Below are 21,407 nucleotides of genomic sequence, written 5' to 3' on the forward strand. Positions count from 1 at the left end.
ATCTACATAGTGGTTAGGACACCAAAATAGTGACCTCATGGCAAACATATTGTCAACAGAATACCTTGGATGCATGTTGAATACATCTGAGATTCACTATATACGAGAACTGTCCAAAATTGGTGGAGTGAAAGTGTCACAACCCAACCCCCAACCCCCCCCCTTCCACAAGCACTGGACAATACTTTGGATCCTTGCTTTGCCGAACCTTATTGAGGTTAACTGAAGTCAGCTCTACTGAAAGGCATCTAGGTAAAGTTGTAACAATTGAAGATGATTTGCAAGTCATCCTCTTCCATCCATTTAGCATCCATTGATGAATAATTCTGAGACTTCACCCAATATTTCTTGGAAACTTAACCTTCGATCTTTCTTTCCTTATATGCTAAGATCTGCTCGGGTACCAAGATCTCATCAAGCTCCTCAACCTTAGACCGAGTTTGAGTAGATACATTCTCGGGCATATCACTATGAAAAGGCCATAACAAACTGATATGAAAGGCATTGTGTATCAGCTAATGTGGAGGAAATTTCAGCCGATATGCCACATTGTTCATCTTTTTCAACACTTGGAAGGGCCCATAGCGTCTCTCTCTTCCTTTGCCCTTTTCAAAATGCAGCAATACATAATTGCCCTTTGCAAACTGCAAAGCACGTCTATGGTGATCAATTGCCTTCTTTAGCTTTTTCTATGATCTTTGAAGTGTACACTTTATCTTTTGCATAGGCTACATCCAAGTTTTCCACGTAACGATCAACCTTAAAGATCTTATCTTTAGTTTGCAAGATAGGTGGTATCTTCTTGCCATCCCTAAGCACCTCAAATGGAGCTTTGCTAGTGGAACTATGCACTATGTTGTTGTATGCAAACTCAACCAATGGCAAATATTACTTCCACTTTATCTTGTGGTTTGAAACATAGCATCTCAAAAGATCTACCACTATGGAATCTGCTTCCTCAGATTGATCATTTGTTTGTGGATGAAAGGATGATGAGAATTTCAACGTGATATCCATATTCTCAAACAACCCATTCCAAGATAAATGGTCATCCGAGGGTCTCGATCTTGCTGACAATTGACTTTAGCATACCATGATACTTAAAGATATGCTATAAAAACAATCGCTCCATATGATCAGCCTTTATTTTCTTCCTCACCAAAATAAGAAGGGCTTGTTTGCTAAACTTGCAAATGATAGTGCATATCCCATCATTCCATGTAGGTATCCTAGGAAGTTCGAAAATAAAATCCATTGCAATGCTCTATCAAGATCTAACTAGAATGGGCAAGGGTTGTAATAAGCTTGATATCTTTTTTTTACTCATGCTTTACCTTCTGACTTACGATGCATGTCTTGACAAATTGTTTTACATCATGTCTCAAAGCCGGCCAATAAAAGAAATGCTTCACCGCTTTGACTCTGGTATCAATACCTTTGGGTCTTTCATTTGGAGGAGCATGACTTTGAGTGATAATTCTAGGCCTCAATTGCTTTGTGCACACAGTTGTCCATGTGCATCAGTACAAAGTGCTCATGTCTCTGGCCTTTGCAAAGCTGATCATAAACATTAGCAAAGTTTGAATTCACAACATATTGTTCTTTCACAGGAGCCAACTCAAAGAGATTGGTTGCTTCCCCATCTGATTCTTGAATTGGTTTTCAAATTTCTCTTCACTTTGCTAGCCACCAGCCTCATTATGCCTTGAGGGCCCTGCATCTTGCCTAACAACAATAGCTTGCTGTCCATGGTTTGAGTCTTGTCCAAGATCAGATATTGCATTTCCTTCTTCCCCATGTGAGTGTCCATACTGAGAGGCATCTTCACTCCTTGATTCTATCTCATTGTATGAAGACATATTGTGGTAATTTTTCAGGTGAGAAAAAATCAATGGGCCCACCAAATCAAGAGATTGAGTGGTATCTTGACAATGGAACGATGAAACCAATCTTTCTTCTCAGATAGGGTGGGTTTCCCTGATCAAGCACTCAATTGTAGCAATCAACAAATAAATATAAATTGAAATGCACAGTTTACCTTAATAATCTTGGACTTTTGAGACCCTGTTGGCCCTAAAACTTGTGTACCTTTCAGTATTTCTTTAACTTCAATTGCCAATGGATCGATTAAAGCTGAGATTCCATGATCTCCTTGGCTAATCCAAAATCCCCTTGCTGATCCAATAATCAGCAAACAAATGGGGAATTCGCCCCTTGATTTTCACCTAGGACTTGCTCTAGCCAGACCCTAAAATTGGCCAAATGTTGCCCCAAATCTACAATGGATGGCTAGGCATTTGAAATCCTTGACAATACAACAAATTGTAGGTGCTGATTTTAGTGTATGATGTCCTCTCCTATTGGCACAAGTCTCGAGGTGATTGCTAAACCCTAATTTTTGTAGAAAGTTAGGGTTTACAATAGAAATCCCTTTCGTGTCCATGAAATATGGTTGAGATATGCTCCAAATAGTTGGGAAATGCTAAGATCTTCTGAGAATTGACTAGAGAAGACAAGAGAATTCTGGAGAAGAGGAATTCTTGATTTCCACATAGAAAATGGATGAAATTGACTGATGTGCCCTTTGATAAGCTGAGATTGTTGTTGCCTATTGCTAGGGGAAGTGCCTAGCTGCTGTCACCTATATTAAATGCTATTGCTTGCATCACTAGGGTCTTCTATAGCAATTGGTAGCTTGTTGATCAACAACTTCCTCTCTCTCTCTCTCTCTCTCTCTCTTTCGCATAGGCTCCAAACTAACTGAATGGCTGAGATTCAACCCAAAAAACGTTTTCTCAGTTGGCATGGGCAATTTTTGCTAAGTGGTAGCCTTCTAAACCCATTTTTTAGCATTATTCAACCATTAAATTAATTTTCTGAATTAATAATTTTGAAAATTAGTTTCAATCCTTCTGAGCTTGCCCAAAATTAAATGTGTCTATCGATAATTGGTTTGGGTAGGCCATTTGCAATCTGGAGTGATCCCCAACCTCAAATGACCCTTAGATTGGCATTAATTAATTGATTAATACTAGTCCCTAGTGTCACCATTAACACTTATTGGCCAAACAATTGTCTTAGGGTCAAAATTGACACCGACTGACCACCAAAATCTAGTTGGCAAAACCTTATCACAACTTTCGGCTTTGACATCCATTGCATCCCTTGGGTTGTTGCTATGAAATAAGTGCCATGTGTGTCACATATTCTAAATAACCTTGCACATTTGATTAATAGCTAAATGAAATGTTATTAGCAAGATTAAAGCATCTCAAAATTTCACGTCTCGGTGATAGGTGGAATTTTCTTTCCACCTTTCACAATCTCAAAGGGAGCCTTACTAATGGAACTATATATTGTATTGGTATTGACAAACTTAACCATAGTTGTTAGGTATGAAAGGTATGATATCATATGGTATGATAAAACACGGTACTAAATGGTACCTTAAGATTTGACAAGGTACAGTACGATAGTAGTATGGAAAAAAACTCATGTTGGGTATTTTGGACTAAAGATGATAGAATAAGTGCGTAAAGTCTAAAGAGCAATGCTATTAGAGTATACAAGATGATTGCTTGAGGGTAACGTGCCAAGACTTCTGTGATATATGCCATATGCACAATATGCGCTATAATATACAAGTAACAAGTATATAGATGGGATTGGAATCTGAATACATCATGCATAAATGATCATACAAATAAGAGAAGTGTAGGCTTGGGGCAGAGAGAGAAAGAGGGGTGCAAGAAGCTTGATTATGAGAGAGAGAGAGAGAGAGAGAGAGAGAGTGTGTGTGTGTGTGGCCAAAAGTACCCTATTTTTTCGTACAAAATTGTACCGTACTGCATACGGAGACAACTATGAGCTTGACCATCGGCAAGAGCTGTTATTGTGACAGGCTAAACAATTGCAATGATCTCCTAGGGCCTATTAGGAATAGGCAGTGTGCAACAGCCCTAGAATCTTTTGTCTATTGTACTTGGCTTTTTAACATAGAATGCATGTGTGCACAAAATCCTTTACATCATGTCTCAAAGCTGGTCAATAAAAGAAAGTTTGGATCACTTGTTGGGTGGTGCTTTTCAAATTCAAGGTTTATGAGGTGGATGTTTAAAACATAACTCTTATGCGTGGTTTAGCCATTTGACATTCCTTTTGCATGCATTGTTTTGCATCTTATATTATGTATATCTGCACAAAGGAAATACTCTATGCTCTCATGAGTGTTGTAACTAGTTTTGAAAAATCTTGACACCACCATATATTATATGACCTAGCAAGACCTCATTTTATTTTCTTAAGATTTGAATGCATGGCTTGTTAACGATTGTTTTCTTGTACTGAGCAGAATCATTACCACTCAAACAAGAGAAGGACAGGACTTTTAGTCTTGTGCATGTACTTACTGTACTATGGTCATGTTTTGATTTGCAGCTGTCATTTAATTTTCCAGAAGGCATGATAACTACAGCAGGTGCTCCATTCTGGAGTGGAACAAAACGTGTACCTGTTGCCATCACATTCGATGTTATGGAACCACTGCATTATGACTTTATTGTTGCAGCTGCCAATCTTCAGGCAACAGTTTATGGTTTGAAGGGTTGCCAGGATAGGGCTTTATTTTTAAACGTCTTACGAGGCATACAAGTTCCAGCTTTTCAGCCCAAAGTGAGTGTTTCTGATCTTAATGGCAAAAATGGTTGTAGAGTATTAGTCTGTTATTAGTAGGGCAATTATGTGTCTACTGATATGCAGGTACAAAAACTATTAAACATCCTGTGCATCTGAAGCAATGATGTGAAGTAGCTGCAAAATTATTTGTAGTTTAGAAAAAAATGAAGCTGTTTTATTGGATGTAGTTCCTTTCATTCTTGAGCTGTTAAGAGGAACAATGAATATTGCCACCAATGATCACATTCTAATGTAAAGCAACCTAAATGACTTGGCATCAAATTCTAAATACATTGGCCTACTTGCACCTCCTTTTAAGCTTTATAAATGATGCCTAGTTTTGATGTGGGTGTTCTGAAGGCACTAACTTCTTTTTTAACCAATTTCTGGTCTTAGACACTGCTCATTGATGAAAAGTATGTGGCATTTTCAGGAAGGTATCAAGATAGCTGTTTCTGATACAGAGGTGAGGAGTGGCAATCAGCAGAAGGGCTTGGTTAATTCGGATGACAGTAATGCCACAGAAAAGTGCGAAGCCATCATGAGGGAACTTCCAACTCCTGCAAGTCTTGTGGTAATTACTACTCTTTGTTTCACAAATTTCCTTTACCCTTTTTTTCTTGGAGGGGCCTTGTCTGTAAGAGTACAACATTTCAGGACAAGTGTTTCAACCACTGAGTTTCATCATTGATGAAGCAAAAAAGTTTCAGGCGACCTTTCTTATATTAATAAGGCCTAAAGGGTTGGAAACTACCCTGTAAGAGGACATCAAAAGGTGAAAACATGGGAAGGCTGGTGGGCTCTAACAGTTTGCTATCTTATACTGTAGATCATCCACTGCCTTCCCCCCACTCCTGCCCCCGATGGGGTGTGACAAATTGGTGCCAGCTGAATATTACGTCCTCTGAACTCTGAAAAGAAAGAAACATCCTGCCTTTCAACTTGCCTTTCCATTCTCCTTCATCTTGTTTTAGTCTCCCTGCAGCTTTATGCAATGGCCTCTTAGGAAGTGGCTGATGGCAAACCATATAAATGAAATTGTTCCTGCTAGAAGGTGCATTACATTTATCTGCATCTTGCATTCTAGGGCAAGAGTATTGATGATCTCCTGTTTGACTTTCTGCAGGGTACTGTCAGACCACTTAGAAGTAGAGTGAGCATATGTCTAACAACTCTGGTAGCCTGGCTGTTTGGAGAGTCTTTGTTGCTCATGTAGGGCTTATCTTGAGACTTGCTAGAGATCTTGAGCCTGGGTCTCAGATGTTGTGGTTGCAATTGGACCAGTCGTTCCAAATGCTGCAAGTGACTATAAGTAATCCTGAGAGGGCTATCTACGAGATTCCGCAAGTGACTATAACTTAGACCCATGTCCATTTCTACAAATTTTCCATTTGGCATATGGAATCCCAGCAGAAGAAGGAAACACTAGGGGAATGCAAGGGAAAACACTGCATAGCATTGTTTCAGACAAAGGGAAACATGTTTCGAGATTTTCCAAGCTGTCAATTTCAGAGTTTTGGGCACCTCCAACAGGCTTGGTGCATTTCCCACTTCTATGGTAGACACAATGTGCAGACGATGAGGACTCGGCTGGATCCTATGATGTGTTATCAGATGGTGAGCACCATGAGCACCATACTCTTAGAGAGGGCTTTCTTATAATGCTTTGCCGATGATATGTCACAAAGCAGTTGAGGGTCAAGGTTATGATTGAAAGTCCTGCACTCCCATAGTAGGGCATTATGACATATGACTGCTAATAAAGTTCTTGAAATATGACTACTAATAAAGGGTATAAATGACATATGTTATTTTTTGTAACTGTGAACTTATCTCTATTAAATGAAAATCTAGAGTGATGAAGGGTTAATACATATTTTACATAAAACAGGAGAATCTATTGGTGTGGATATGCAAAGGTTTTTTTTTTTGGGTGTGTTTGTTATTGAATACATGCTGTTTGTGAAAGGTATTATATATATATATATATATATATATATATATATATTTATACATGTCAACAATGAAACTGTCCATGCCAGGGGTACAGATTGTCACCTATAGAGTTTGAGAAGGATGATGAACAAAATTTTCATGTGGAATTTGTGGCAGCAGCTTCAAATTTACGGGCACAAAATTATGGAATACCCCTTTCAGATAAACTACAGGTATGGATAATCATCAATATCTACTTTCTTGAGATTCACTATTTTTTGTAAACCCATTGTTAATGTTGTTGGGAAACATAACTTATTAGTCTCCTTTTGTTTCTTCTAGTGTTCTCACAAACAAAGGGCCTTGATGTCAAATTAGCTGTAGTTAGTCTCTCTTTGCACACCCCTGCTCATGGAAGTACATTTCACTTTTAGTTGTATTAACATTTTTTCTCTCCATAATGATGTGGATGTGATGTATTTGTTAGAAGTTTCATAGGCCATTTCGGCCTTTTGCAATCAGTAATACAGTTTTAGTACAACAGCAGCAGCTCTCTCTCTCTCTCTCTCTCTCTCTATATATATATATATATATATATATATATATATATATATATATATATATATATGTATATGTATGTATATTTGTGTGTGTGTGTCACACAGCTCCCATTGGACTGACTAGTGGCCCCATCCTTGGGAGTCACCCTAGACACAGCCATTGGGAGATGCAGAGCTTGTCATCCATGCCTAGCTGGTCCATACTGCTTCAGCCTCTCTATCCTAGATAGACCCATAAGAGATATCTTAGGATGATAGTACTTTCAAAGCAGTTCCACATTGTATGAAACCGGTCTATGACCCACATAAAGCGGTAGCTCCTTCAATTAATACCTGGTCTTTTCTCACACACACACAAACAGAGACCTCACTCCCTTGCTCAACACCGCTGCCCCTCTCGATATTTCTTTAGTAATTAAAAGATGGAAAGTGACAAAAATGAAATGTTCCAAAATACTTAACCTGTGAACAGTTGGTTTTCATCTTTTCTGAGTAAATCCCAGCTGCATAAGGACGTTATAGCATGACCAGAACAACATCCCTTTTAGGAAAGCATTTTCTGTGACCATAACAGGTCCTCGTTGCTTGCCATCTGGGGTTGCTTGCCTACATCACGAAAAACAGGTCCTGGTTGCCTCAAGTATGCATGAAATGACAACAGAGTTCCTGACGAGCCCTGGACTCACCTTGCACTTGGTCCCATCGCCTGCAGAGGGAGTGGATAATGGAGGTTTAGAGCTCCGCTAGGGTCGCGTGTAGTGAAAGTCTCTCTCTGCCAAAAGCCTCTTGACACCGTGCCTTCCAGATATGCCATCCCGTAAGACTCCCTATGATCTCCCATACCTTAGAGCGGTCTGCTGTGGGCTCTAGTACCTGGCGGATGGGTAGAGCCTCCAGACCAACCACTACGCACGACCCTGCCTCAATGATGAATATCATGTCCTACATCCCTGCCTCATACTGAAGGTGACGGCCCTGGTTAACTGCTTGCCAATAGAAAGCTCCCTATGAGATACATCCAAGGTTGGGTGGTATACGGTGAAGGATGCGGCATGCTCCTCTCCACATGAGTTGCGTCGCCTCACATGACCAAAGGTAGTGCTTTGGGGTTTCCAGAGGGTGCAGTGTGCAACGCTTACAATCTCCCTCAAATTGGTAACACCCATAGGCAATATCTCCATGTGACACCTAGTTTTGCTCAACTATCTCTAGGTGGCACTCTGCAATTATAGCTAATGTCTAGGGTTCTCTTAGATATGCTAGGTAGTGTACTTCTAGGTGGTAGAGAATCGACGTTGGACTATTCCCAACATGCAATACTTGGTGGACAAGGCCATTAGTGCTATGCTCGTGAATGATGAGAGGAGGCTCATTACATGAATGCAAGAGTTATGCCAGTAAAAGTATTTTGACACAATGTATTGGATAGATGAAAAAGTGTGCCAAAAAAAATAAAGGACTACATGATGATAGCATCCTTGCATGATAATTTTTCAATATCATTTTTAACTAATTGATTCTCCACATGGTTGATGAACATTGCAAGTAGTTAGAGCTTGTCCTCCTGTAAACATCACATAGTCATGTGAAGAATTCTTCAATCGATTGTCGTCCATATTACGCAATGCACTTTTGTAGACCAGACGTTCAAGGGAGACCATTATCCAAGATATGTGTAATCTTGCTGAGCTTTGTCAATTCCAAATGTATGTTTTAACTTCTTAGCATTTTCCACCATTCTTCAAGTAAAGGCTTTTGATTTTAAAGGGATTTGTATTGAGCCAACTCATGAACACTGTAGATTTCTACGAAGCTTTGCTTGTGCAGAGAACCATATATAATTACTCTTTTCCATTAACCATGCAGGACTTAATAAGCAAATGCATCGACAATAGAGACTAGGCCAAGTCTAGCCATCCTGTTCATTCGATAAACAAATGATATATTTGGTTTGTTGATGCTTGTGCTAAGATCAGGCGATTATTCATTTTCCAATCTTGCTTGGGGTGTTCCAAGTCTTGTGAAGGGAAGGATTGTTGAACAAGCAAAGAGTCTGAAATTATTCAACATAGATCATCTTAACCTCAAGATGCATGAAAGCTCCTTCTCACTGAATGGAATAACTGCAGAGTAGTGCTTGAGTCTAGTGCATCAGAAATAGAAACTAGGGCAAGTTTGGCCATCCTATTCATTTTGGGTGAGCTTATTTTGGATGATGCTTCCTGAAAAACAATTCCAGAAGCAGCCAAGATTTCAGCTGGCAAGGAATTGATTGATAGTCAATTTTCTAGGAGATGAGTCGACAGTGGGGAGGATTTTACCATATGGACGGATCAATATTAAGCATATGCCACCATGTGGCCTAAACTCAGTGTTGCTATGCAAAATACTTATGTCTCTTTGATATGGATTTTCGGAATATTTATTAATTACTGTAGCTTACAAATTTTTACATATTCTTCCATGCGGTTCCACCCACCATCATCACTCCTCGGGTGTGGCTGTCCTAGTCCTGGTCCCCTTTCTTGTCCTGCATTCCATGTCTCTATGCCCTAGCTTTAGAGATGTTACATATTTACACTATGGTAAGAGTGATTGGCACATCATTCCTAGATATATTTCATGGTGGGGAAGGAGCAAAATAGGAAATGATTCCGTTAGCTGGATTCTGATGTAGAGAGCCTATCACATAGGTTAAAAGTGACATTAAGAAAAATAACAGAAAGTTGTGACCATCCATGCATTTAATTCTGCATGCACAAGGTTTAGGGGGCACGACTATTACACACATTTAAGTTGTTAATGTGAACATTGGCCACAGCAAAGTAGTTATGGTCTTTAAGGCAATGAATATGTGTGCATGGACTAAGGCATATGTTACTTTACTATGGATAATGTGATAATCAATATAGTAGTTGTGTGAGGCTGGGAAGTGAATCAAGACAGCTTTCATCCACTTTTCTGCTATCTGAATTTCATGCGCTTCCCTAATTTTTGCTCATAACAACAATCAGCCTTTAATCATTAGTATGAGAGCCTATCGAGATTTGGGAACAAGAAAAAATCTTGCTTTGCTCTCATTACTATTGCAAAGCAAAATCAACTAGTTGAAAGTAGATAATCACAATAAAAAGAACATGAGGATGTTAGATCTCCATATTTGGTATAAGTATCCTTGGATACTTAGTCTTAAAGGGGGAGGAGTTGTCACATTGATTAATGTGACACGACAATGAAACACTAGAAATTAGTGACCATTTGTGTATTGAATTATGCACATAGAGGTTCAAGGTCGTGTCTATTGCATGCACGCAAGGTATTCATGTGAACACAAGCCAAGGTGGAACAATTATGGGCTTTAAGCATAGTTTTGGGAAATTGAAAGAGAAATGGAAATGGAAACAAAAACGGCATAAATTTAGAGTTTTGTAGAGTTTCCAATAACTATAGGGATGAGAAAGGTAGAAACGGAAATGAGAATGGAAACGAAAACAAAAACAATGAAATGCCAAAAATGTGGTGTTTCCAGTAGCGAAAAGAGGCTAAGGCCAAGTAAGTTGGTGATTTGGTAGGCATGTATTAACTTACTAAGGATTAAAATAGAATCAATAATCAATAGTGATTACCTTGTTATTTGTAATGGGATGAGGAAGTGACCCAAGTTTAGAGCGTTGACATGTTTCTAGGCCCTTGCTTCTAGCATGGTGGACTATGTCCTAGACTTTGTTTAGACAATGGAGTTTGTTAGATCCTTCATCAGAGTGGATCATAACCACTAATCCCTCACCATATTCAACTTTGCATATCCACAAATTCTTGCCACTACCAATATCTTGCCCACCACCTTCCACTAGACACATGAACTAGCTGATGTATATAGTCACTACATCTATAATGCTCTCACAATTCGAGCACAGTACTCCCCTAGCAACACTCATCTCCCAACTTCACCTCCATCCTACACTTAATTGCCTTCTAGAGCTTTCCATACTCCACACACACATAGGGATACACTTGACCTAGGACCATGCCCTTGAATGGATGGTATGATGAGGGCTAGGGTAAAGGGGCCAATAAAGTAGCGCCCTCCAAAAGGAAAACACACCCCACCCCAATTGTGTGACAATTTTACAAGAAAGATGTGGCTTTTTTAGCCACTTAACAATATAATATGAATTTTTTAATATTACAAATGAGCTTAACTTAAGTCAAACAATTGAGCCATGTAAAAATTTTTATATTTTAGATTTTGTGAAACCCTAAAGCAATGCATCCTCAAGTGTCACTCTATTGGCCCCTCACTATCCCTCTTTTATAAACCTTTCATTTGTAGCTAAGGCTACTTGATAAAAATTTCAAAATATCTCAATATTTTTTCTTTGAGCTCTATATAATATAAATAGTTTAACCATTAAAAAACATTTATGCAACTCACTTGGATTTTTTTTTAATAATGGAGGATTGTTAGATGACACTCTATTGGCCCCTTTACCCTAGGATGTATTATAGAAAGAAAGACTTTGAGGTAGATGAGGATTCTCACTTGTCGTAAATGGTGAGCATATGAGGAGGCACTAGTTTGGGATCTATACCCCCTATTTATGAGCACAAATGTGACCATAGCATGGTGCAGATTATGTGAGCCACGTTGCTCTACACCCATGTGAAACCTAGAGATGTGGCACTCATATGTGGAGAGGCTCTATGATATACGAAACCAACCGTAAACCACACCCTCTCGAGCCTTGCCTTGCCATATCCACCCTCACATATGATATGGTGAGGGTAATAGAGCAGCTACATGGATGATTGATGGATCACATAGGTATATAGGGTGAGCACTTAATTTATATAGTGGACATTTTGGATCCTCTTCTTGTTTTCATGTTTAATAGGGCATTGGTGGAAGGTATTCTAAATGAGTGTGTAAAGAAATACTTGACACTCGACTCAGGAATTGGGTTTAGACTCAAGGTGGGGGACTGGGTGTGGTGGGGGACAGGGGTTCTCTACACTTGACCACATCTCTAGTTTGAGGGACATGATTGAGCACTTGAAAGCTAGGAAGAGGCTTTAGTACTGCTTTGTGGATTTTCCCAAGGCCTTTGATATAATCCCATGAGCTAGACTACTCTAGAGATTGCAAATAATTGGGATTCCATCATACATGATTTGGGGCATCTATGCATTGTACGAGAGGGGTATAGGCCAAGTCAGTTTTCCAAGAGGACTTTCAAGTATTGTCTCTAGCACCATCAGTGTGAAGCAAGGATGCCCTCTCTTCCCTGCACTCTTTAGACTACACATCTACAAGATAAGAGGACCGCAATCAGACGAAGATGGGGGGGATAGGGTAGGCATAGGAGATACATTCGTCTCTATTGAGCTTTGTGTGGATAATATTTTTTGGTCGTTGAGTCACAGGGGACTCTACAACTACATCTGCATACATTAGGCCTAGTATGGAGGAGATTAGTCTTCACCTTAGGGGCAAGACAAGTGGAGGTAGTGGACTCATGTGACTACTTGGGGGTCACATTTACTATATCCACTAGGACATTCACCATGGCACAAGCAGCCAAAGATCAACTTACATGAGCATATATACAATTAGTCGTGCTAGAAAGACAATGCCATTAGACATACTGCATGATCCCCACACAGAGAGGTGGTTATTTGACACATTACTCACACCAACCATGATGTGTGGAGCACTTGTTTAGACCGTTTTCTCGTGGTACATATCTAAGGACAAAGATTAAGACCATACATCATCACGTTGTCGCATACCTGAGGGCATGTTTTTTTTTTTGGGGGGGGGGGGGGGGGTTTCTCTACACTCGACTCATGGGTTGGATTTAGACTCAGGGCAAGGGTTGGGTGTGGTGGTGGGGGGCTCTCTACACTTGACCACATCTCCACTTTTAAGGACATGATTGAGCACTTGAAAGGTAGGAAGAGGCTTTAGTGCTGCTTTATGGATTTTCATAAGCCCTTTGATATAATCCTATGAGTTGGACTATTCTAGAGGTTGCAAACAACTGGGATCCCATCAGACATGATTTGGGGTATCTATGCATTGTACAAGAGGGTGATAGTCCAAGTTAAATGCCCAATAGGACTTTCAGATATTGTCTCTAGCACCATCAATGTGAAGCAAGGATGCCCACTCTTCCCTACACTCTTTGGACTATATATCTACAAGATAAAGGATCGAGGAGGGGGGGATAGGGTAGACATAGGAGATACATTCTATTGTGCTTTATGTGGACAACATTTTTGTTGTCGTTGAGTCATAGGGAAGTCTACAACTACATCTCCATGCTCTACAAGACTTTTGTGCACAGTGTGGGTTGAAACTTAATTTTGGGAAAACCAAGATCGTGATCCTACATACATCAGGCCCAATATGGAGGAGATTAGTCTTCACGCTAGGGGCCAAACAGGTGGAGGTATTGGACCTATGTCTACTTGGAGGCCACATTTATTGCATCCACTAGGAGATTTACCATGTCATGGGCAGCCAAAGATCAACTTACACTAGGATATACAAAATTAGCCATGTTGGAAAGACAATGCCATTAGACGTACTTCTATGATTCCCACACACGGAGGTGGGTATTTGGCACATTGGTCATGGCAGTGATAATGTGTGGAGCGCTTGTTTGGCCCCTTTGGCTTGGTACATATCTAGGGACAAAGATTAAGAGACCACATCTCCACTTTGAGGGACATGATCGAGCATCAGAAATCTAGGAAGAGGCTTTAGTACTACTTTGTGGATTTTTGGAAGGCCTTTGATATAATCCCATGAGTTAAACTACTCTAGAGGCTGCAAATAATCGGGATCCCATCAGACATGATTTTGGGCATCTATGCATTGTACGAGAGGGTGATAGGCCAAGTCAGATACCCAGGACTTTCAGGTATTGTCTCTAGCACCATTAGTGTGAAGCAAGGATGCCCTCTCTTCCCTACACTCTTTGGATATATATCTATAGGATAAGACGACTACATCAGATGGGGAGGGGATAGGGTAGACATAGGAGATACATTCGTCTCTATTGTGCTTTAGGTGGACAATATTTTTGTGGTCGTTGAGTTAGAAGGGGGTCTACAACTACATCTTCACAATGTGGGTTGATAGTTAATTTTCGGAAAACCAAGATCGTGATCTTCCATATATCCAGCCCTGTACAGAGGAGATTAGTCTTCACCCTAGGGGCAAGACAAGTGGAGGTGGTGGACTCGTGTGTTTACTTGGGGGTCACATTTATTGCATCCACTATGAGATTTACCATGGCATGGGCAGCCAAAGATCAACTTACATGAGGATATAGAACGTTAGCCATGCTGTAGAGACAATGACAATGGATAAATGTACTTCCATGAGCGGCTGAGCCCCACACAGAGGTGGTTATTTGACACATTGGTCACACCAACCATGATGTGTGGAGCACTTGTTTGGACCCTTTGGCTTGGTACATACCTAGGGATAAGATTAAGAGACCACAGATCATCATGCTCTCACAAATGCAGCAAACCATCAGCACCACATGAGATGATTAGAGGAGAGTTTCCTACAACATCCATGATAGCAGAGGCTTTCTTCGAGACCATCAGCTTTATAAACAAAGTGCATGGGGTGCAAGATAGATTCTCTAGTAGAGTTCTTGAGGCTTCCATGCAACTAGCACAACTAGGATACGAGAGCTCTTGTATGCATAGGTGTAGAAGTGGCTCACAAGTTATGGGATTGACATGGAGTACTCCACCCGTCTAGTATGATCTAGACTTCCCCTTCATACACCTCTTGCATTGAGAGAACATGGTCATTTGACAGAACCTCTACTAGTTGCACACAACATATATGGATCTCACTCCAACAACCCCTTTCCCCAAGGATGTCTTATTTTAGGAACCACTTTGTGAGGACTACAGCAGATGGCTTCATTAAGAGATCTAGATACCTAAATATATAAATGCTGCATGAGATGTGAGTAGCGATTGGCCAACCCAAGGTCTCCACTCATCAGCTCCAAATTGAGACAAGGAGTGCATCCCACATCCCTAGAGTCAAGAGGATCTGCAAATTGTGCCAGGATGAGGTGGAGAGTGAGGAGCACCACTTTTGTAGTTGCAGGACCTACAATACAGTCCGGGCTAGCAGGACCTACAATACAGTCCGGGCTAAAGTCGCCACATTATTTAGAGAAGACACCCCCCTTAAAACTACTAGTCACGGAGTCTCTAGACTAGCAATGCTTGGGTCACTTCCTACTTGAGATTCAAAAGCACCCCACATCACTATTCTAGGTTGGTGGCTTATGGAGAGGGGTAGGACAGAGCTCACCAATTTTTTCCAAATAGCAACCACACCTTAACAGAGAGGGGTGATCGTCCAGAGGCTGAGGAGATTAAAGTGACATGTCATTCGAGGGTGTGCAGGGTATGAGACACAAAGGTTACACTGGAGAGATGAGGGAGATCCACTAGCACGGGCAGTACATGATAGAGCTGAAGGATCAATCCAGATGCTACTGACACTCTCTCATCAAGGATGTACGATATACTATACCCACTGATCTTGACTGGATGGAGCTAGTCATCAGTGTAGCATTATTCAGTCATACCTGACCATGTATTGCTCCATACGCCCACCCTACCTTCAGATTGTATCTATCACTATATGGGGATTGTGTTGTACACCAGTTTTTATTCCTTTACCTTGCACTGCATATCACAGATTGTATCTATCACTATATAGGGATTGTTATTGTGCATGGTTCTAACGCGTAGTCCATTTTCAGCCTCACCAAAGGTTAATACTCACATCTCTCTCTCTTTTTTTTTTCGTAAATCACATCTCTCTCTCTCTCTCTCTCTCTCTCTCTCTCTCTCTCTCTCTCTCTCTCTCTCTCACACACACACACACACACACACACACACACGCGCGCGCGCGCGCGCGTGCTTGCGTGCCCCCCTAAAGAAAAAATCCAAAATTAACACGCCGAAAAAACAAGAACAACTGCCTGGTCCGCAAAGAGCCATGAATCAAAAAGTAATGATATGCTTTATGGGCCTAGCTGCCTTCGAACTGCTGGAGCCAAAAGGACCTAGAAAACCGCCCATGAAGCTACTAGGTGAGACTTCATGGAGGAGGCTGAGCTAGTGTAGAACAGATAATCTCCATCATGGAGCTGCTAGTTCTCGATAGAATGAGACCAGCTGAAACCATTGAACCACTTTCCATAGCAACCCGCTGGCTAGGTGCTGCAACAAAAACAAAAAAAATGGAGTCCCAAATAGCAATGATCCAGACTAAAGATTTTATGATGTTAAGTGCATCTCCACACCCCAGGTGCATCCTTGACATGCCAAAGGCTGTGTTTCTGTTTCTCTTTTCTTAATAAAATGTTCTTTTTTTGTGTTCGTTGCAATAACAACCAACTGTGAATTTGCAGGCTAGGCTTGTTGGGGGTAGAGCTGTGCCATCGATAGTTACTTCAACAGCTGTTGTCGGAGGCTTGATGTGTCTAGAGCTATACAAACTGCTTCTGGGAAAACCATTGAATTGCCACAGACATACATTTTTCAATTTAGCTTTACCTTTTTTTTCAGCAGCTGAACCAATCAAGGCTGTTGTAAACAGGGTCTGTTCTACTTGTTCATCAAGATTTCATTTCTGAGGAGCAACATTTTTTCTTCTGAAGTGTGCATCAGTTCTCAAGATTTTTGGCTGTGGCACAGGTGGAAAGAAGTGACCACCCTCCTTTATTGTGGACTCTCTGGGACAAGTTTGAAATGAACTGTGTAGGGATGTCTTTGGAAACTTTGCTTAGAGAATTCAAGCAGGAGCATGGATTGGAGGTACATTGCTTTCCCTAAGCTCTTATGTTCAGCTCTGCTAGTTTTAGTTGAACGGAACTTCAGAATTCTGGTTAATTTATAAAATGGCTCATGTTGAAATGAGAGTTTTCTAATGGATCAGACTTACGCAGATTACAATGCTATCGTACGGTAAGAGCCTACTTTATGCGGAGTTTGTACACAGAAAGAAGCTTCAAGAGAGGATGCCATTGACAATCCTGGAACTGATCAGTGTTGTTGGGAAAGTGACAATACCCACATCAGAAAACAGGATTGTTCTCTCCCTATCATGCTCTGATGCTTCAGACAATGATGTGGATGTCCCGGACCTTGTGGCACAGGTTAGGTAGTTTTTTCTCTCCAGTTTCAAGCAGCAACGTGCTTTATTGAGCCTACAAGGGGAATGTAAATATTCAAAAGTTTGGAAGGGCAGCCTTCCTGTAAATGGGGTATGTAAGAAAAGGTTCAGAATTGTGCTAGAGTTCAGTTTTCTTGTTGAGAAATGTGGTATGGAGCTTTTGCAGCCCTTTCTTGTCAACTGGGTTGTCACTATAGAAAGTCCAATAGGTCGGCAAAAAGTCCAATATAGTCACAGCTTAGATGGGTAAAAGCCTAATCTTGCAGGCAGAGAAAGTAATGGATATTGACATGCGCCAATTGAAAATGCGCCATATATTTTGGAAGTTGATCATGAACACAGCCAATTCATGTTCATTTATACAATGCATTGGTCTCTCACATGCACGCATGTTTGCATAGTGCACACTCACATGCATGCCCACTTAGATAATGTGCACGCATGCGTGCGTGTGCTCCCCACAAAAAGGTGTAATATCAATGGAATAAGTTCCAAAGTATATAATTGTGCGATTCTCATACAACTCACAATGCCCCAATCAATCTTACCCATTTGAAGAAATATAAATACGGTCTCAAGGCAAGGGAATGATTCCAAATATCTAGAAGTTTTCCCAAAGTGAAAAGCCTGGCTCACAATTTTCAAGTAAGTTGGCAGTCAATCCAAGAAGCTCCAAGCAGCAAGGAAGTGTTAGAGAATATGTCATATGGAGCATGACAATATACACAAAGTGAACTTATCACTTGCCTCATTTGACCAGAAAGGTGTTCTTGGGCAAAGCATGAACTAGACATCTTGATGAGATCATGGATTTGAGAAAGCTTGTTTGCCACGTCCACCAAAGGCTCATCTTCCGCCACTCCAATTATTTAAGAATATGCCAAGGTTTTGGTATACTCCCGAATCCACACATGATTGATGTAGTGATAAACCAGATCAGTAAGTGTTGAGAAAGGTAGTTTTTATGATTTGAAGAGGAAATTGATTGAAACTATTGCAAATGTTTTTTGGCCTTGTCGTGTGCTTTATTAATGCACGCCTAGGATACAAAAGTTGAGTTGTGGACATTTTGTGGAAAAGAGATGGGTAATACAGAAGAACTTGCCCCTCAAAAGGGGACAACTTAAAAATCAACACACAAATTACTAGAAATTTTGAATAGTTAAAGCCATAGACCACTTGATAAAATAAGCCATAATGAGGCTTATTTAATCCATTAGTGAAGGTTGTCAAAGAGAGATTGATACAATCACCTTTTAAAGAAGTTTAGCCATTTGAGGTTGTAGTGTTAAAATTTTGTTATTTTGTGAAGGGGCTCTAAAAGTACAAAGAAACCTTTAGCATTATTGTCTCACACGCAAAGATCCATAGTATGCTAGAGTGGAAAGGAAAATGATGTTTAGAGGCAGCTGCATATGATGAATGAGCTTATATATAATAACATCACAAAAATTGAAATGTGCTCTAAAAGCAAATGGGAGCATGGGAACTCTAGGCTAATTATCTTTATTATGCATCAATATTACCTTCATGTATGTTTGAAGAGTGTAACATAGGGTGTGCATGTATGGTGTGTTTTGATTTGCAACTTGTAGAATGGCCATCTCTTAAAAGTATATGTATATGGATTTGTGCACAAAGTAGTAACATTGCAATTTGAGATAATCGTCACATAGGGATTTTTTGTACTTTTTGAGCTAACCTAGAACAATGAATTAAGGTCTCCATCTTGTGTGAATTATGAAAAACGTTGCTTGTTTAAAGTAAGTTTTTAAAGATATTTTAGATTCATACGCAAAAGCATCAATGTTAACTATTGTCAGTACAATTAGGAGGATAAAGAATTGGATGTGCGTCTTACATATAAAACCCAAGTGGACATCTTTTAATATCCACTTGCGATTCTTAATTTATCAAAAGGTAGAGCATAAGCCAAAAATTTGGCACATATTGGTTTAGCAACATTTATCTAGTAATGGTCATAGAGAATGTTTTTAGCATCAACCCTTAGTGACAATAAAATATAGAATAAGAAAATTGCTTCAATATGAAGTCTTCAATGTCGTGAATCATAAATCACATGTAATGGGGACTCCAAACTTTTGCTCTCATTATAAATTTCATGCATCAAAACTTTATATTGCAACATTTTAGTATCAAGCAATTGACCTCATTTGGTATAGACATGACATTCCTTAAGTCTTATGTTTTCGTAAACAATTCAATTAACGAATGGAATGTCAATCTTAGGCAAGGAAAATATATTCTAATAGTAATGCCTCAAAAAGACCCTTGAGGTAAAATACAATGTTCTATTAGGGACTCCTAAGTACATTATACATACAATGGTTGCGTGAACAAACATTTGGGTGGGAAGGCTAGACTATATGCAACACTAAATGAAATAATGAATTAGGGTCCTAATAATGATGCCATGGATTGATGAGGAAGAGGAGGATATGGAGAGTTGAAGTTGCATATCATTTACTCGAATTTATCTAGCTTTCTTACCATCGCTCTTGGCCTATTTTATTGGTTCCTTTTGCCAATGTTTCAAACACAAATTGCAACCTTTTGTGCTTAAAAATTTGGAGAGTATTTTTACTTGATGGCCTAACTAATGGTATAAGGGCGCTTTCCATGGTGCGTGCATTAGAGAAAAAGCTATATAATTTCATGCAAGATAGATATGGTTTTCTAACTAGTAGGGCGACATGAGATAAACCAAGGATAGAAATGTTCAAATTATGAGAATGGATTTTTTCATATTGATTATTATTAAATTCTAGGGGTCCATGTCCATGCAGATAAATCCAATTGAAAAAGATATCATGGTATTGATAAATAATGTGGAGACATTACATCCCATGTATGCCCTTGATATAGACAAAGCTAATAAATGAAAGAAAAGTTGAAGCAAAATGTCCAAAATATTGAATTTATGTTGTATGAGATTTTATGGATATGGAACTAGAGTGGCTTGATGCATACATTAATGTGTTGGAATAGTGACATTTTGTGCCCAAGGCTCTTCCTTTTTTCACCTAAGGTTCATATTCTTTTTCTTCTTCGAAAACATTGTTCCTTAAACTTATCCTACCTCAAGGAGGCCAGGGCATCAACTTAGTTCCTTTTGACAGATGGGCACCTATCAACGAATTGACAAGGTGACAAGTTCATTTTTTCATTTTTCCACATTGCAACTACCAAGACATCACCTCACAAGCTCTTTTGGGCACCTAGGTACATGCTAAGGATTTCACTCAAGGTTGGTCATCTTGGAGCAAGCATTGATAAATATTATTATTTTTGGAATCGACTCCATAGTTGTGCCACATTCTTATTCTTAGTGAAGCTTCATTTGAACCTCCATTACAAAACACAATAATATTTTGGTTGATTGTAGCATGTCAAAAGGTCATTGGTTCACAATATAATTAATCTACCTTGGTTTTGTGTGTAGATGAAAGTAATAATGAACCTGAAGACTAAAAGTCAAACTAGGGAATAAATATGAGAGCAACTCACTTTGTGTAGCTTTTATATGCCACTATCCTATCTTTTAAGCTATGACATGGAGGTCTAGCTTGTTGAAATCTCACCGCAAATTTTTTGAGTCCATGGGACTTGCCAAGTCTTCTTGAAGAGGAGTAACATGACTAACACCATTGTGTCCAAATTTGCAACCAAATTGGAACCCCCTTTCAATACTCATGTCAATAGTCGCCACATAATGTTTAGATCTACCATCCCATACAACAAGTGTACTCACTCATTAGGGTCTTCTTATGATTCAATCCAATGACATAACCATCTTAGTGATCAGAAGATCATTCAAACAATCCCTCTTCCTATTACCAAGCTTTACAATATGCATTGTCTTTACCAAGGCCTTTGGCTTCCATGCCCATTTTAGGTTCGCATCTTTGGTCAAGACAAAAGACATTTCCTCTTAGGAAATTCTTCCCTATAGTTCACTAAATTTACCCACTTTTAAACTGCAAATTGTC

At 39.7% G+C, this 21,407-nt stretch overlaps 1 protein-coding gene across 3 annotated transcripts in view; it reads left to right on the top strand.

Moving 5' to 3' along the window:
- The window catches only part of LOC148037595 (uncharacterized), a 151,554-nt gene extending 133,792 nt beyond the window's left edge, over positions 1–17,762 (top strand). For 2 of the 3 annotated variants that reach the window (XM_087676546.1, XM_087676544.1), the window contains exons 7-12: positions 4,438–4,671; positions 5,108–5,248; positions 6,717–6,842; positions 16,634–16,822; positions 16,920–17,039; positions 17,171–17,762. In XM_087676546.1, the coding sequence (XP_087532672.1) occupies positions 4,438–4,671; positions 5,108–5,248; positions 6,717–6,842; positions 16,634–16,822; positions 16,920–17,039; positions 17,171–17,389 (1,029 nt within the window). In that variant the 3' untranslated portion in view covers positions 17,390–17,762. Of the gene's footprint in view, positions 1–4,437; positions 4,672–5,107; positions 5,249–6,716; positions 6,843–16,633; positions 16,823–16,919; positions 17,040–17,160 lie in introns of all 3 variants that reach the window. The other variant, XM_087676545.1, reaches the window with a different exon arrangement.
- Positions 17,763–21,407: the final 3,645 nt, after the last annotated feature.

The sequence above is a fragment of the Lygodium microphyllum genome, chromosome 4, assembly GCF_053477565.2.
Source record: "Lygodium microphyllum isolate KBCC chromosome 4, Lygodium_microphyllum_v1.1.10, whole genome shotgun sequence".
Taxonomy (NCBI): Eukaryota; Viridiplantae; Streptophyta; class Polypodiopsida; order Schizaeales; family Lygodiaceae; genus Lygodium; species Lygodium microphyllum.